Below are 18,154 nucleotides of genomic sequence, written 5' to 3'. Positions count from 1 at the left end.
ACCCAACTCTATGTCATTAATCTAAATCTAAAAGCGTGGGATTTTCTGGCCTCTTTTATTGGTGGGATCTTCCAGTCCTGCTGAAGTCAATGAGAATTTTAATGGATCACCATATCTGCTGCCGGAAAACCTGCCGTGGTAGGGCTGAAAAATCTCAATGTAAGAGTAGTGAGCTAATATCAACCTTTGGGAAATGCAAACATTTATCACTCCCTCCTGGCTTCTGTCTGTTAGCCAGTTTGGTATCCATGCTGCTGCTTCCTCTTTTATCCTACGTCTTCAATTTTGCTAACAAGTCTGATGTGGCACTTCATCAAACGTCGTTGAAAGCCTATATACAAAGGATCAACTATACTATCTTTGACTCTCTCCACTATTTTTTCAAATAACTCATCAAGTTAACAAACAGAATTTGCTTTTAACAAATCCTTGCTGCCTTTCATTTATTTACATATTTTTTCCAAATAACAATTTTATCTTAATTATTGCTCCTAAAAATATCCTTAGCATTGGCTGACTGAGTTGTTTGGTTTGCATCTCTGCTTTTGAACTGGGACATAGTGTTTGCAGTTCTCCAGTCCTCTGGCACCAATCCCATAGCTAAAGAGGATTGGAAGATTGTGGCCAAACTCCATTAACTTCACCCTTTCTTTCGTCAGCAACCCAGGATACAACTCAAACTGGATTGGGTGACTTCCATATTGAGTGCTGTTGACTTTTTAAGCACTTCCTTTTTATTTTTATTCTATCCAAATCCTCTATTTCCTGCCATGATGTGACATTGGTAATAAATGCAAAGTATCTGTTTAGCATTTAAGCCCTGTACTCTACCTCCAGGTCTGCTGCAGGTGATTAGAGGGTGGTGATGGGTATGGGGATTGGGGAATGGTACATTGGGAGCATTCCTTACAGGAATCTGGCTGTGTATTTAAAATAGTTATACAGGAGTTAGAAGAGATTTTATTTCTTCTGAGGTTTTTTGAGTAGCTATTAGCGTAACCTTGACAGAGTAATTGGAATTAGGGATTTAAATTGCTTTGTCAAATGGTTCCCAGAACAGCACAGTTGTCCAAGGGAAGTTTGTATTTCTGGACAATTGCCATGTAAACCTTTACCTGGGAACATCCTGATGCACCTGTAGGATATCCCCTAAATCTGATGCTGGGGAGCCAGGAAGTTATTTATGGTCTACACAGGAAATCAATAAATTGAAAACCAAAAGTATATAAACCAAAACCCAAGGGATCTGTCACCTGATTTACTGATTGCAAATATATTAAACTAGCATTCCCATTTGAGCATTGCACTGGTAGAAATGTAAGGGAGCAGGACTCATTTCAAGGGTGCATTCCTAACACCAATTGATTCTCCATCGTAAGAAGCATTTGATTCATTTTTACATGTTCCCTTGCCTTAATTGGGGATTGTGCCTGAAGTGGATGTGGGGATAGACACTGGGGGAGTGAGAAACTGTTGGATATCCTTGGAGACTTGCTGCCGTGTAATGAGAGCTACTGAACTAAAATGTCAACTGTTTGCAATGTCTCTAAAATAAAAAGGCGTTTAATTTGCAATGAGTTACTTAAACTTTCCAGTCCCTTTATATATGTTCCCCCACTGCTGGTATCATGGCCTTAAACACAGTAAGAAGTCTGACAACACCAGGTTTAAGTCCAACTGATTTATTTGATAGTAAACTCGCAAGCTTTCGAGGTTTCCCTCTTCATCAGGTGGATGAAGAGTTCTGGCCTCAGACAGAGCAAATAACAGCACAGACAGTTTACAGATTACTGATTAGAATGCAAATCTTTACACCTAACCTGCTATTCAAGTCTTAAAATGGCCAACATGGTGAGTGGAAGGAGCACTGATCACAGGTTAAAGAGATGTGTATTGTCTCCAGACAGTATAGTAAGTGAGGTTTTGCAAACCCAGGCAAGTCATGGGGGTTACAGATAGTGCGACATGAACCCAAGGTCCCTGTTGAGACCATCCTCATGTGTGCGGATCTTGGCTATCAGTCTCTGTTCAGTGACTCTGCGCTGTCGTGTGTCGTGAAGGCCGCCTTGGAGAATGCTTACCTGAAGGTCAGAGACCGAATGCCTGTGACCACTGAAGTGTTCGCCAACAGGAAGGGAACAGTCTTGCCTGGTGATTATCGAGCGATGTTCATTCATCCGTTGTTGTAGCGTCTGCATGGTCTCCCTAGTGTACCATGCTTCGGGACATCCTTTCTTGCAATGTATTAAGTAGACAACGTTGGCCGAGTTGCAAGAGTATGTGCCGTGTAACTGGTGGATGGTATTCTCATGTGTGATGATGTCATCCATGTCAATGATCCGGCATGTCTTGCAGAGGTTGCTGTGGCAGGGTTGTGTGGTATTGTGGTCACTGTTCTCTTGAAGACTGCATAGTTTGAGGTTGTGCGGATGTCTGAAGGCAAGAAGTGGGGGTGTGGGGATGGCCCTGCTGAGATGTTCGTCTTCATCAATGATATGTTGAAGACTCTGGAGAAGATGTCGTAGCTTCTCCACCCCGGGGAAGTACTGGACGACGAAGGGTACTCTGTCCACCGTGTCCCGTGTTTGTCTCCTGAGGAGGTCAGTGCAGTTTTTCGCTGTGACGCATCGGAACTGTCGATAGATGAGTCGAGCGCCATATCCTGTTCTTATGAGGGCACCTTTCAACATCTGGAGGTGTCTGTCACGATCCTCCTCATCTGAGCAAATCCTGTGTATATGGAGGGCTTGTCCATAGGGGATGGCTTCTTTAACGTGTTTAGGCTGGAAGCTGGAGAAGTGGAGCATTGTGAGGTTGTCTGTGGGCTTGTAGTACAGTGAGGTGTTGAGGTGACCATCCTTGATGGGGATGCGTGTGTCCAAGAATGTAACCGATTCTGGAGTGTAGTCCATGGTGAGTCTAATGGTGGGGTGGAACTTGTTGATGTCATCATATAGTTGTTTCAGTGATTGTTCACCATGAGTCCAAAGGAAGAAAATGTCATCGATGTATCTAGTGTATAGCATCGGTTGAAGATCCTGTGAGGTGAAGAAGTCTTGTTCGAACCTGTGCATGAAGATGTTGGCATATTGAGGTGTGAATTTGGTCCCCATGGCTGTTCCATGTGTCTGGATGAAAAACTGGTTGTTGAAGGTGAAGACATTATGGTCCAGGATGAAGCAGATGAGTTGTAAAATTGCATCTGGAAACTGGCAGTTGTCGGCATTGAGTACTGAGGCAGTTGCAGCAATGCCATCGTCATGGGGGATGTTGGTGTAGAGCGCCGAGACATCCATTGTGACAAGGAGTGTCCCTGGCTCAACTGCTCCATGTGTGCTGAGTTTCCGTAGGAAGTCCGTAGTGTCGCGACAAAAGCTGGGGGTTCTTTGTACAATGGGTTTCAGGATGCCCTCGACATAGCTGGAGAGGTTCTCATACAGGGCCCCTTTGCCCGTTATGATGGGACGGCCGGATGTGTTTTTCTTGTGTATCTTTACTGTATCAATGCACATCTCTTTAACCTGTGCTCAGTGCTCCTTCCACTCACATTGTTAGCCACTTTAAGACTTGAATAGCAGGTTAGGTGTAAAGATTCGCATTCTAATCAGTAATCTGTAAACTGTCTGTGCTGTTATATGCTATGTCTGAGGCCAGAACTCTTCATCCACCTGACAAAGAGGGAAACCTCAAAAGCTTGTGAGTTTACTATCAAATAAATCGGTTGGATTTAAACCTGGTGTTGTCAGACTTTTTACTGTGTTTACCCCAGTCCAACGCCGGCATCTCCACATCATGATCATGGCCTTATGCAGGACTCTTACAGAGATGGATCTTGTGTTACTTGTTACAGGGGTGCAACATTATCATGGCATATGACAGGACTTCCCAAATTGTGAGTTATGACCCCTAGTGGGGTTGCCAGATGAGATTTTGGGATTGAGGTCTGAGGCAACAATGGCTGCCATGAAACTCAGCTGAGGCTCCTTTAAATCCTTGTTTTTTTTCTATTGGTGAGTGTGGTCTAATGGATATATCTTTTCAGGCCTGATTCCTGCTGCAAATAAAGGCCGTGAAAAGGTAAGTGCTTTAGTCAAGTTTACAAAGTGTGCAGTTAATAAGACTTACTCAAGAACAGCTGTGTGTGGGAAGGCTCAATTTCAAATGAGCAGTTGCAGAGTTTGAGTGATTGTGTCAGCCTACTTACAACAAGTATACTTAAAAGAAAGGTACTGTAAGCTGCAAAAAAGATAGCTTATACTTTTAAACTTCAAAAATAAACTTTTTAGATTGTTTTGTACATGAAGTATACATACTGGAATCAGATATGTTACGTGAAGCACATCACTGCCACTCCCATCCCTAGCTCAGCAGTTGAAGGCAACCTTTCCACTCAACAACTTTTGCATTCCCCAAGTTTATATTCCAGGATCACGTGAAGTCTAGGTCACTAAAAATGGTGATACAAAGAAAGTGTAAAGCACTGGCAGATATTTGCATAGTACTTGAATATACCTGTCTTTATTTAGGCGCACATGTTCTCTGACTCCTTTCCAAAATTTTTAGAATCTGCTGGCCAGAATTACCAGAGGGGCACCTTGGCTTGCAAGGCATGCTTTGTATGCTGGAGAATTCAGGCTGGCGAATATGGGCGGTATTCTCCGATCTTGCCCACGCCTCAGATTCTCTCGTCCCGCTGCAGTGAATTTGACTGGGTGCCAAATTCTCCATTCTCACTGGCAGTGGTGGTGGGACATACGAGACCAGAGAATTTCAGCTGGTGTCATTCAAAGTAAATGACTGTTGAGTTTTCTTTGGATTTGATTTATTCCAGGTGAACCAAACACAAAACTCTGTTGGCATAGCTTGAGGAGTATACCCCACTAGCCAAGCAACCCTGAGGTTAGGGTTTCAAATCTTGCCGTGGTAATTTTGTGAAATAGAATTGACCTGATTGGTATGTTTGTAATTCAATAAATTTATGGGAAAAGACCAGGAAAGCTGACCAGTTTAAAACAAAAACTGCTTGGTTCTCATAAAAATTCAACTGATTCAGGAAAGTGAGGTGCCCAGTCTGGTCTACATGTGACTTGTCTCACAATACATCAATAGGATTTTCCTATACCTATGTTGAGATATTCCTGTGCCCTTGGAAGTTATCGAGGAAGCCACTTATTTAAATAGTTGCTGCAGAATACATTTCTAAAAGAAATAGCAGGTTGACTTGTTGGCATCAAACCAGCCATTAAGACAAGATCTGAACAATTCCAGTCCAGCCAAACTTGCAAAGTCCTCCTTACTAGTTTGTGGTTGTCTAATGCCCAAATCATAGATTTGACCCACACAATCGTTAAGAAACATATCTTTCAGTCAATATTCCAGATGTCTCCATTATCATGCATGTCAGTGCCTCAATGCTAACATGCTCATATCTCCGTTAAAAGGTTATGGATTCAAGTCCCACTCCAGAGACTTAAGTACAAAATTTAAGCTAATGTTCCTGTGCAATACTTTTGACTTGATTTATTATTATTACATGTACTGGGATGCAATGAAAAGTATTATCTCTTGCGTGCTATCTAAGCAAAACATACCGTTCATGAAATACATAGGAGAAAATGATAGGATATAGAATATAGTGTTGCAGTTACAGGTAGGTGAAGAGAAAGATCAGCTTAATATATGATAAGATCATTCAAAAGTCTGATATATATCATTTTACAGCACAGCAAGAGCCCCTTTGGCATATTGTGCCTGTGCTGGCCATCAAACACCTATCTGTTGATGAAGGGTCATCTAACACAAAAACATTGGCTTTATTCTCTCTCGACAGATGCTGTAAGACCTGAGATTTTCCAGCATTTTCTGTTTTTGTATCTATTCTACTCCTATTTTCCAGCACTTGGTCCATAGCCTTGCATGCTATGGTGTTTCAAATGCTCATCTAAGTGCATCTGAGGATTTGGAGTAGACCATTTAGGATGGAGATGAGGAGACATTTCTTCACCCAAAGAGTGGTGAGCCTATGGAATTCATTACCAAAGGAAGTACATGATGCCAAAACATTGAATGTATTCAGGAGGCAGCTAGATATAGCACTTAGGCGAATGGGATCAAAGATTATGAGGAGACAGTAGAATTAGACTATTGAGTTGGACGATCAGCCATGATTAGGATGAATGGCAGAGCAGGCTTGAAGGGCCAAATGGCCTCCTCCTGCTCCTACCTTTTATGTTTCTTAAATATGATAAGGGTTCCCACCTCTACCACACTTTCAGCCAGAGTTTCTGATTCCCACCATGACTGGGTGAAAAAGATTTGTCCTCAAATCCCCTCTAAATCTCCTGCTCCTTATCTTAAGTCTATGCCCCTGGTTATTGACTCCTGTACCATGGGGAAAGTTTACCCCATCAATAATTCCTTCATAATTTTGGACACCTCAATGAGGTCACCCTTCAGCCTTCTTTACTCTATGGAAAACAACCCCAGCCTATCCTGCCTCTCTGTAGGGGCAGCACAGTGGTTAGCACTGCTGCCTCACAGCTCCAGGGACCTGTGTTCATTTCCAGCCTTGGGTGACTGTGTGGAGTTTGTACATTCTCTCCATGTCTGTGTGGGTTAGAGTAGGAAGGCATGATGTTGGCAGAAAGACAGAAGGCAAGGTATAATTAAAATTGTAAATCTAATTAAACTAAGATCAAAGCAAGTAAAGTAAAACAAAACAAATGAAAAATTCATTGTGAAAGGAATTCTTTTGGCCAGATCATGTTGTTGAGTATAATTTGTGTGAATTTAGATTTGTTTCGTATGTGTAGGATTAAAATTGTTAATTAAAATAATTGAGCAAAAGGAGGTAATAAAGTGAATTGTCAGATGAAATCTGTTGTACATAAGAAATACTTTAAATAAATTACTTCACAGAAACATTTTTGTTGTCTGATTTTCAGCTTCAATACTGATCTTATTCAGCCCATATGCCTGTAGGGTGACTATCTCAATTTGTTACTTTATAAAAACATATTCTTCATCTTATTTCTTAAAATCTTATTTTTAATTTTATTCAAGAAAGGGAGTGGAGATAGCCCAGGAAATTATAGACCAGTGAGTCTAACCTCAGTGGTTGGTAAGTTGATGGAGAAGATCCTGAGAGGCAGGATTTATGAACATTTGGAGAGATAGAGTATGATCAAAAATAGTCAGCACGGCTTTGCCAAAGGCAGATCATGCCTTACGAGACAGATTGAATTTTTTGAGGATGTGTCTAAACACATTGATGAAGGAAGAGCGGTAGATGTAGTATATATGGACTTCAGCAAGGCATTTGATAAGATGCCCCATGCAAGGCTTATTAAGAAAGTGAGGGGGCACGGGATCCAAGGGGACATTGTTTTGTGGATTCAGAACTGGCTTGCCCACAGAAGGCAAAGAGTGGTTGTAGATGGGTTATTTTCTGCATGGAGATCGGTCACCAGTGGAGTGCCCCAGGGATCTGTTCTGGGACCCTTGCTCTTTGTGATTTTTATAAATGACCTGGATGAAGGAGTGGAGGGATGGGTTGGTAAGTTTGCGAATGGCACAAAGATTGGAGGTGTTGTGGATAGTGTGGAGGTATGTCAGATGTTGCAGCGAGACATTGATAGGATGCAAGACTGGGCAGAGAAGTGGCAGATGGAGTTCAACCCAGATAAGTGTGTGGTGATTCATTTTGGCAGATCATATAAGATGACAGAATATAATATTAAGGGTAAGACTCTTGGTAGTGTGGAAGATCAGAAGGATCTTGGGGTCTGGGTTCATAGGATGCTCAAAGCAGCTTCGCAGATAGAGGCTGTGGATGAGAAGGCGTGCGGTGTACTGGCATTCATCAATCGAGGAACTGAGTTTAAGAGTCGGGCGATAATGTTGCAGCTGTATAAGACCCTGGTCAGACCCCACTTGTGTACTGTGTTCAGTTCTGGTTGCCTCATTGCAGAAATGATGTGGAAGCCATAGAAAGGGTGCAGAGGAGATTTACAAGGATGTTGCCTGGATTGGGTAGCATGCCTTATGAGGATAGATTGAGTGAGCTTGGTCTTTTCTCCTTGGAGAGACGAAGGATGAGGGGTGACCTGATAGAGGCGTATAAGATGTTGAGAGGTATTGATCGAGTGGATGCTTTTTCCCAGGACAGAAATGGTTGCCACAAGAGGACACAGGTTTAAGGTGCTGGGGAGTAGGTATAAAGGAGATGTCAGGGGTAAGTTTTTCACTCAGAGGGTGGTGGGTGCCTGGAATCGGCTGCCAGCAGTGGTGGTGAAAACAGATTCGATAGGGTCTTTTAAGAGACTTTCGGATAAGTACATGGAACTGAGTAAGATAGAGGGTTATAGGTAAGCCTAGTTAGGTAGGGACATGTTCGGCGCAACTTGTGGGCCGAAGGGCCTGTTTTTCAAAATTCAAAAATAACTTTTTGATCCTTTATATTTTCCAGATGTGGGACAGTTAGTCCTGCTTGTCCACTTATAATTACAGTAATACTAATGGAATGAGGCCAGAGGATTCTCATAACTTGTCATGTGTTAGTGCATATGAGATAAATAGGCTGCAACCAGCAGCAAGGGAATTATATTTTTAAAAATATGCTGAAAAGTGCTGCTCAGACAAAACTATATTCCATGGACTTAATCAATTATTGCCTGCTATTGATTAGCATCCAAGAATTCCAAGTGAATATGGACTCATGTGAATATTGATGACAGGAATCAGGCTAGCCTCATGCTTTCCATGGTTGAATTGCCCAGTGACAGGCTCATATATGAAAGATTCTGACCGCCTGAGTTACTGCTTATGGAATCTTATCTTTGTGTAATCCATTACAATTAAAACATGAGGGAAGAGAATGGGATAGAAAGAAGTAACAATTGGAAGCACTGATCAGGTGCAAATAAATAATCAGGAACAATAGACATCCTCTTGCATTCTTTTCTCGTGGGTTAACATCCTTCCAACTAGTCACTGCTTTGTTTGCTCATCTGAATTGATATTGTTTTTGTTTTAAAGCTGCGTTTTGGGGAGATATTGCCTTAGATGAAGAAGACTTGCAACTGTTTCAGATTGACAGGACAATTGATTTATCAAGACACATGTTAGACAGAATTGGACACACATCAGGTAATTTATGTTGCATGCATGTTGTCAATATGTTTTTCAAAAGAAACAAAGTGAATGAAGGACTGAAGCCTACGTTTCTGAGTTCAAAATGCCAACAATGTAATTCATTGAAAAACAGGTCCTATCAAGAAAACTATGACATTGTTACCTGTGGTTTAATGCAAGACATTGCTTTGTAGTATGTATAAAATACTAAAAAAAGTTGCTCAGAAATGCTTTTCAAAATAATGTGTCATGGAATGATTCCCTTTTATGTTATTGCATATGTGTGTATATGCAGCTACTCCCTCAAAGATTTACCTATTAGCTTAGGCTTACACATCAGGAAAGTCTTGCATTCACTTCCCACACTGACCTCAGTTGAGGTAGAAGTAGGGATGCTGTGATGTTGGCATATTGGCATGGATGGCACGTGGCACAGTGGTTAGCACTACTGCCTCATGGCTCCAGGGACCTGGGTTCAATTCCCAGCTTGGATTATTGTCTGTGTGGAGTTTGCATGTTCTTCCTGGATCTGCATGGGTTTCCTCTGGGTGCTCTGTTTTCCTCTCACAGTCCAAAGATGTGCAGGTTAGATGGATTGGCCATGCTAAATTACCCCTTAGTATTCCAAAATGTGTAGATTCGGGGAATTAGTGGAATAAATATGTGGTGTTGTGGACGTGGGGCAGAGGGTGGGCTTGAGAAAGATGGCCTGTAGAAGAGTCGGTGCAGACTCGATGGCCCAAATGGCCTCCTTCTGCACTGTCGAGATTCTATGATTTTATGATTCTATGATCTGAGCCACAATAACTCGCCAGATTGTGGACCTGGGACCCGGAAACTGGCTGGAGGTAGGCATATGTAAACAAAAGTAGAAGTCAAGTTTGGGCTTGGTTATAATATTTTCCAAAGTCAAAAGAATTGATGATACTCTGGGTGGGAGTGGGGGTAATTTTAACCCCCCAAAAAGGGTGGATTGTCATCAGGTGAGATAGAAAAATCTAAAAAAAATTCTAAACCAGACCCCAACTTAACTCCAAACTGACCATATTGTCATTGAAAGCTGGGATAAGGGGCTGGCAGCCAATCTGCTTGCAGGCAGTGGTCATATTAATGGCGTGGGTATGTATTTGGCGGTTATCTTGAGGTTAAAAATAATATTAAGGTTGCAAACTGTATGGCAGGAAGAGGGATGGAGTCAATTGTTAGGTAATGGAATTTATGGCAATGACTAAAAACAATGGCTTCAGCCTTTCCAGTGTTAAGTTATTAATCCAGCTGCCCAGGCTAATGCTCTGGGAACATGGGTAAGAACGCCACCATGGCAGCTGGGGGAGTTTACATTCAATTAATAAAATATGAATTGAAATCTACCCTCAGTAACGGTAACCATCATCGATTGTTGTTAAAAACCCATCTGGTTCATCAATGTTCTTTAGAGGAAGAAATCTGCCGACTTTACCTAGCCTGGCCTACATGTGACTCCAGATCCAAAGCTTGGCAATCTTATTGGCATCTCTACATAAGTTATTGTAAAAGCATCAGAAGTGGGCATGGAAAGAACCACAGGAAGACACTTTTGTGAGGGTAAAACACCAACTGCAGTCAGACAACATGTTGACCCATTTCAACCTGGAAAGGCCATTGGTCATAACATGTGACGCCTCTCCTTATGGAATAGGTGCAGTATTATCACACCAATGGAAGACCGAGATGGAATGCCTGATTGCATATGCCTCAAGGACATTAGTCAATGTAGAAAGAAGGTATGCTCAAATAGAAAAAGAGCGTTTGGCAATGGTCTTCTCAGTGAAGAACTTCCATCAGTATGTGTAGGGTCGACACTTTACCATCCTAACAGACCACAAACCTCTGTTGGGCCATTTTTTCAAGCATGAAACAATCCCTCTGATAGCGCCAGCCCTAATACTGCAATGGACACTATTACGAGGCGCTTATGAATATACCCTGGAACACTGAGTAGGGATACAAGTCTCCTACGCGGACTCTCTGAGTCACTTCCCTTTGCCCACAAGCTTTCCATCACCACCAAAAAGAATGAAGGTAGTGATGACATTAAATTTTGTGGACATTTTGTCAATTTTGGCAAAGCAAATAAAAACTTAAACTTGAAATGACCCTACACTGGTGAAGCTAAACCATGTAATATTAAATGGAGGAATGCAGGAATATCCAACACAAGGCCTGAAGCCATATGCGACAAAATACCTGAAACCTTTTATCCTGTGGGGAGCCTGGGTAGTTATTCCACGTCCTGCTCAAAGGCCTATCCTTCAAGAACAGCATAATGGCCATCCAGGTGTATCAAAAATGAAGATGTTCATGAGAAGCTGTGTCTGATGGCCTAGAATTGACATGGACATGGAGAAAATGGTGCAAACGTGTAGAATGTGCTAGGAAAATCAGAAGGCAAGACTGGTAGCTTCCTGACATCCCTGGGAATGATGTGGGACTTTTTACTATCCCTGGGAATGGCCAGGAATGCCATGGGTGAGGATACATGCAGACTTTGCAGGAACATTCATGGTCTCCATTCTAGATGGATGAAGGTGCACCAGATGAGGTCCACCACATTGCAAAACACAATAGAAAAGTTGCAACAATCTTTCTGTTCCCATCAGACCCAGATGTTTTGATGATGGATAATGGAACCCCTTTTACCAATAGGGAATTTAAGACATTTACGGAAACGAATGGAATATACATGTCCACACAACCCCTTCCCCCACCCATCATCGAATGGACTACTGGACCAAGCTGTCCAAATTTTTAAAAGGGGAATGAAAAAACAGACCAGGGGATCTGTAGACAGCAATGTTTTCTCTTCAGTTATAGAATGATGTCACATGTCGCAACAGGTGTAGCCCTGACCAAATTACTAGTTGGTAGGAGTCTATGAAATAGGCTAAGCCTTGCATTCCCAAACCTAAGTAGAATGGAAAGGAACAAGGAAGCGAAAAAAAGGGCCACAATTAAAGAAAAGAAGCAGATAGAGTCTTTTCACAAGGATAAGTGCTGGAATTCTACTGCTTCACACCCCCCGTGGAATTGGAGCAGGCGAGTGGTGGACAACGGAAATGTCCATTGACCTTGGGTGGGAACTTCCAGTCTTGCTTGAGTGAGGCCATTAAAACCTGCCCATGGTCTTAGTGCAAAATTCTGGAGGCAGCACCCAACAGACACCACAAACAATCCTCTTCGAAACAGGGCCAGTGTCCTACATGGTAAAAGTTGGAGACACAGTACAAGGAAAACATGTGGACCAGTTAAAACATCGGGATATGTCAACAGAAGCACCAAATTTGGCGAATATGCCTTCGGAGACCCCAAGTACACAGAGAGAGGACAAAATACCTCCACCAATGGGAAACCCCAAAATATCATATGAGATCTCTGACTCTGAAATGGAGACTTAAACAGCAGAAGCCCATCAGAAACCATTGGTGAGGAAGAAGCACCTCCAATAATGTTTCATTGGTCGTCAAGAAAGAGGCACTTGCTGATATGCTATACACCGCCATTGGCCAAAAGGCGAAGACAGCTCTTGTGCCCAAGCAGCAAGGGGGAGAGGTGTAAAATCCCCATGATCTGCATGGGGAATCATTAATTGACCTCCCAGTTGGGCTTGTTGAATATAAGCTCCCTGAGGACTGGTAATTAGCCCACCAGGTGGAGTTTATCTCCTGAGTCCTATATAAGCAAGACCCTGAGAGGGTCCATTAACCTTTTAACCCTGGTTGGGACCTGTTGTGTTCACCACAGGTTTGTGGTCATTGTTTATTTTCATTTCTGTAATAAATCACAGTTCCTTCACAGTCAACTTCTGGAGTAATTATAATGTGCAATTCTTAAATGAAACATTTCTTTTGTGTGCTGTGTTTGTCTCCTTTCCTACAAATCCCTGATTGCCGTACAGCTATGTACCCTTGCACGTTGGAGGGAACATTGGTGATAGTTTTTTTTAGGCAAATTAACATGAGGGCAGATTAAAGGAAATAGGAACAATATTTGAACAAGATCAGTGTTCACTAAGTTGGAAGCCAGGAAAGGAAATAGAGTGTCAGTGATTTAGTGGGAATAAGATTGCAAGAGCAGAAGGTATCTCTCATGAATAAAATGAGGGGAGATAAGAGAGGAGCTACAGAAAGTCATGAGTTCTGTTCTACAGTGTGGAGAGCCTGAGAAGAGCTTTTACCCAGAGGGGAGGAAGGGAAGCAACAAAAGCAGCTGATCAGATGGTCCCAATTTTCAAAGAAGTCTTGTTCACCCATCACTCTTGTGCTTGCTAACCTACACTGGCCACTGGTTAATCAACATATTTATTTAAAATTCCTCACCTCTGCTTTCAAATCCTTCCATGGCTTTATCCCTGCTTATCTCTGTGATCTAAAAGGAGGAGATATTAGGGTTCTTGAGAAACATGAAGGTAGACAAGCCCCCAGGGCTTGATACGATATACCCCAGAATATTGAGAGAGGCAAGGGAGGAGATTGCTGGGGCCTTGAGCGAAATCTTTGTATCCTCACTGGCTACAGGGGAGATCACAGAGGACTGGAGAATAGTCAATGCTGTTCCTTTGTTTAAGAAGGATAGCAAGAATAATCCAGGTGATTACAGGCCAGTGAGCCTTACATCAGTACTAGGGAAATTATTGGAGAGGATTCTTCGAGACAGGATTTATTTCCACTTGGAAATAAATGGACGTATTAATGACAGGCAACATGGTTTTGTGAAGGGAGGTCGTGTCTCACAAACTTGATTTTTTTGAGGAAGTGACAAAGATGATTGGGGGTAGAGCTGTGGATGTTATCTGCATGGACTTCAGTAAGGCCTTTGACAAGGTCCCTCATGGCAGACTGGTGCAGAAGGTGAAGTCACATGGAATTCGAGGTGAGCTGGCAAGGTGGATACAAAACTGGCTCGGTTGTAGAAGACAAAACGTAGCAGTGGAAGGGTGCATTTCTGAATGGAGGGCTGTGACAAGTGGCATTCCTCAGGGATCAGTGCTGGGACCTTTGCTGTTTGTAATATATATAAATGGTTTGTAGGAAAATGTAACTGGTTTGATTAGTATGTTTGCGGATGACACAAAGATTGGCCGATTTGTGGATAGCGAAGAGGACCATTGGAGGATACAGTAGGATATAGATCAGTTGGAGCCTTGGGCAGGGAGATGGCAGATGGAGTTTAATCAGGACAAGTGTGAGGTAATGCATTTTGGAAGGTCTAATACAGATAGGAAATATACGGCAAGTGGCAGAATCCTTAAGAGGCAAAGGGATCTGGGTGTACAGGTACACAGGTCACTGCAAGTGGCAATGCAGATGGAAAAGGTAGTCAAGAAGGCATACTGCATACTTGCCTTCATTGGCCGGGGCATTGAGTTTAAAAATTGGTAAGTCATGTTGCAACTTTATAGAACCTTAGTTAGCCACACTTGGAATATAGTGTTCAATTTTGGTCGCTACACTGCCAGAAGGATGTGGAGGCTTTGGAAAGAGTGCAGAAAAGATTTACCAGGATGTTGCCTGGTATGGAGGGCATTAGCTATGAGAAGAGGTTGGAGAACCTTGGTTTGTTCTCACTGGAAGGACAGAGTTTGAGGGGCGACCTGATAGAAGTCTGCAAGATTATGATAGGCATGGACAGAGTGGATAGTCAAAAGCTTTTTGCCAGGGTGGAAGAGTCAATTACTAGGGCGCACAGGTTTAAGGTGCAAGGGGCAAGATTTAAAGGAGATATACTAGGCAGTTTTTTTACACAGAGTAGTGGGTGGAACTCATTGCTGGGGAGGTAGTGGAAGCGGATACGGTAGTGACTTTTAAGGGGCGCCTTGACAAATACATGAATAGGATGGGAATAGAGGGATATGGTCCCCAGAAGGGTAGGGGGTTTTAGTTAAGTTGGGAAGTATGGTCGGTGCGGGCTTGGAGGGCCAAAGAGCCTGTTCCTGTGTCGTAATTTTCTTTGTTCTTTGTATTTCTTCCAATCCTACTGCCCTCTGAGATATCTTACATTTAACTTCTTAAAGGTTTAACCTTGGCAAGATGTGTTTTCTGAGCCTCTGGGAAACCTGTCAGTGCAAGGCAAGTTTAAGGAAAAGCTTTAGGGAAAAGCTATGTGTCCTTGCAGCACTACCTATGGCCAGGAGAAGCATAAGTGCTTCCTTGCAGTGCACCAAAATATCATCTTACCTGCCATTTGGTACTCCTCCCCAAGGTCAGATCCTCCACTCCTTACTCTTCCTGCTCCTTTTAGCATTGCAGCAGGTGCCTTACTTCCTCTTGGGCTGCAAGTTCCTCTATGGTGCCCTTCACCCTGGGACGAATCTGGTTGATTGCTGCGAGGGAATCCTATGGGAGAAAATTAGCTGCAGGGTCAGAATTTAACACTCTTCAGAATATTGGGGAAAACGGGTCTTCCAAAGTTGCTGACTGACACTCCTCACAACCTGCCCACCAGGACCTTACTATCATAGGTGAAGAATTTGGGCTAGTCTGGGAATATAAGTTTTTTTTGTGTAAAACTGAACCTAATGTAGGAATAGAGAGAGAGGGAAGAAAATTGACACAAAAGATTGAAAATGGGAAGAAAATAAAATGCATTCTGTTGGCAGTGAACAAAGATCATAGTTGAAAGCAGATTTCTAATTTTAAAGCCGCATTATTCTTTGGGTTCAATGCTATTCCTGCATATGATCTCGTCAGATAAGCTTTATTAGAAATATGGTAATTCTTTTCTTTTCAATGAATGTGCAGTAATCTTCAGGAGAGGAAATGAATGGATGATCAACTCTGACATGATACCATCTGGGTAAAGGCAGAAATTTATCCCATTGAACTTTTGGATGCGAGATTATTTCTAATCCCAGTGCAAATTTTTAATCAATATAGGAAAAATTGGAGACTAACACATCGCATTCAATTTGCCTCATTCAAGGCATTCACAATTTTAATTCATTGGTTAACATGCAAAATCTAAGGCCTTATTTGCCTCTTCTGGCTCTTTAAAGATCTGTTACATGTTCTTTGGCGTGTCCCTGATACCAACATCATCACAGATTCATTTTTTTGCTGATTGTGAGATTTTACTTTCTGCAAATTGAACAAATAGAAATACAGCATAGGAACAGACCCTTTGGCCATCCAAGCTATGCCGATCATGATGCTCTAACAAAAAAAAACCTTTTATCCCTACTCGGTCCGTATCTCTCTATTTCCTCCCTATTAATGTACCCATCCAGATGCCTCTTAAATATTGCTAACGTGCCTGCTTCCACCACATTGTCTGGCAGCATGTTCCAGACACCCACCACTCTCTGCATGAAAAACTTCTCCTGCACATCTTCCTTAAACTTACCCCCTCTCACCTTGAACCTCTGCCCTCTTGTAACTGGCGATTCCATCCTTGGAAAAAGCCTCTGACTATCCACCCTGTCTATGCCTCTCATAATTTTGTAGATCTCTATCAGGTCTCCCTTCTCTTTCCAGTGAAAATTGAATGCCATTTTCGTCTCCTTAATAACTGCCACAGCACTTTAATTAGTTTATTGTATGTGTACCACTCTAACAGATGTTTGAGAGATGTGACAATGTGTCATGTAAATGCAAGACTTTCATTTTTGTATTGATACAAATAGTGACTATTTTCTTCAGGCGGCAGCGACCACAAATATATCGTGCATGTACATTGCTTACCTAACTGTATATTTTTCCTGGATTCTCATACAGTAGTCTGACAGTAATGTATTGAATTCCCTGCAGTTTATTTAGATGTTTCTGTACTCATCTGACTGTACAATCTTGACTGTGGTTAAAAAAAATAATATTTGTATTTTCATATTGAAAGATTTCATACATTTGAGCAATGAAATACTTTTTGAATAATTGATATTTGTGTTGCTAGTAATGTTTCACAAAATGTACTCAGAACAACGATCAGTTGATGTATTTTAAGTAGTATTGACCAAGGGAGGAATATTTACTAGCACGGCAGAACTCCCTTTTTTCCTTTCATGTGAAGATGCTTGTTCACCAGTTTAGGGATAACACATCTCATTTATTTACAGATTGAAATTACATAGAGGCCTGCAGCCTCATAGCTGCAATCAGCTCCCGAGATAACTCTGAGTACAGAATCCCACACTTACCAGGGTGATCCCCAGCTGGCTCCCTAGGTCATTTGACCCTTACTCTACAGATCTACAGATTGTTTCTTAAAGGGACAATCACCACATCGAGCTTTGAGATTTTACCATCCATTTGACAGACAAGCTGTACTTCTAACATTTCATCAAAGGGATGGCACATATAGCACTCCGTCAGTATTACACTGGAGTGGAGATTCAACCTAATGCCAGCTTTTTTTAAAAACCTGAAGTGAGTAGGCCATAAGGTGTGACACACTAACACAAAGTGATCATTTTACTTCGCCATTCATTCTTTACGGAGTTTAAATATAACTAAATTTTTAGCTTGATGCAAATCCCACTCTTGAGTCACTGTGCATCATTACATAGGGTGTAATTTTCTGCTTGCATTTTTAAAGGTGGATCTGGAGAACACCGTGTTTCTAAAAGGAAAGGAACAATTTATCAACTTATAGATCGTATACTAAGCTTGGGAGCAGGTATTTGTCAAAATAACTTATCTTTATTGTCCGTAATAAATGTTTTCAGCATTTTAAATATTGATTCTTTAGTATTTTTGAAATAGTGCAAACTATATTTTAAATATTGTGCATATTTTTAAAACTGAGCAATGGAAAGGAGATTTCAAGAAAGGTGTAGAATCATGGGTCATATATTAACTTGAAAAATACTTTGTATAGAAATTCTCTGATGTCTCAGTGGGCAAATAGAGTCATGCTGAGCTGTACAAATCAGGAAGACATCAGCCTTCATAAAATGGACATGAATGAATTTCACTGGTGATGGTAATAGATTTGGTTGTAATGCACCTCCTAGTTGAAACCTCTGCCAGTTTTGCCTGACCTCATATGGTGA

General features: G+C 41.8%; 1 protein-coding gene across 4 annotated transcripts in view; it reads left to right on the top strand.

Moving 5' to 3' along the window:
• The window catches only part of tll1 (tolloid-like 1), a 303,989-nt gene that overhangs the window by 116,276 nt on the left and 169,559 nt on the right, over positions 1-18,154 (top strand). For all 4 annotated transcript variants that reach the window (XM_080192042.1, XM_080192060.1, XM_080192049.1 and 1 more), the window contains 2 exons: positions 9,037-9,147; positions 17,698-17,778. In XM_080192042.1, coding sequence (XP_080048168.1) covers positions 9,037-9,147; positions 17,698-17,778 — 192 coding nt within the window. The remainder of the gene's footprint in view (positions 1-9,036; positions 9,148-17,697; positions 17,779-18,154) is intronic.

This window comes from Carcharhinus amblyrhynchos, chromosome 1 (genome assembly GCF_965287045.1).
Source record: "Carcharhinus amblyrhynchos chromosome 1, sCarAmb.v2.hapA, whole genome shotgun sequence".
Lineage (NCBI taxonomy): Eukaryota > Metazoa > Chordata > Chondrichthyes > Carcharhiniformes > Carcharhinidae > Carcharhinus > Carcharhinus amblyrhynchos.
This window is presented reverse-complemented; position numbering and strand designations above follow the sequence as displayed.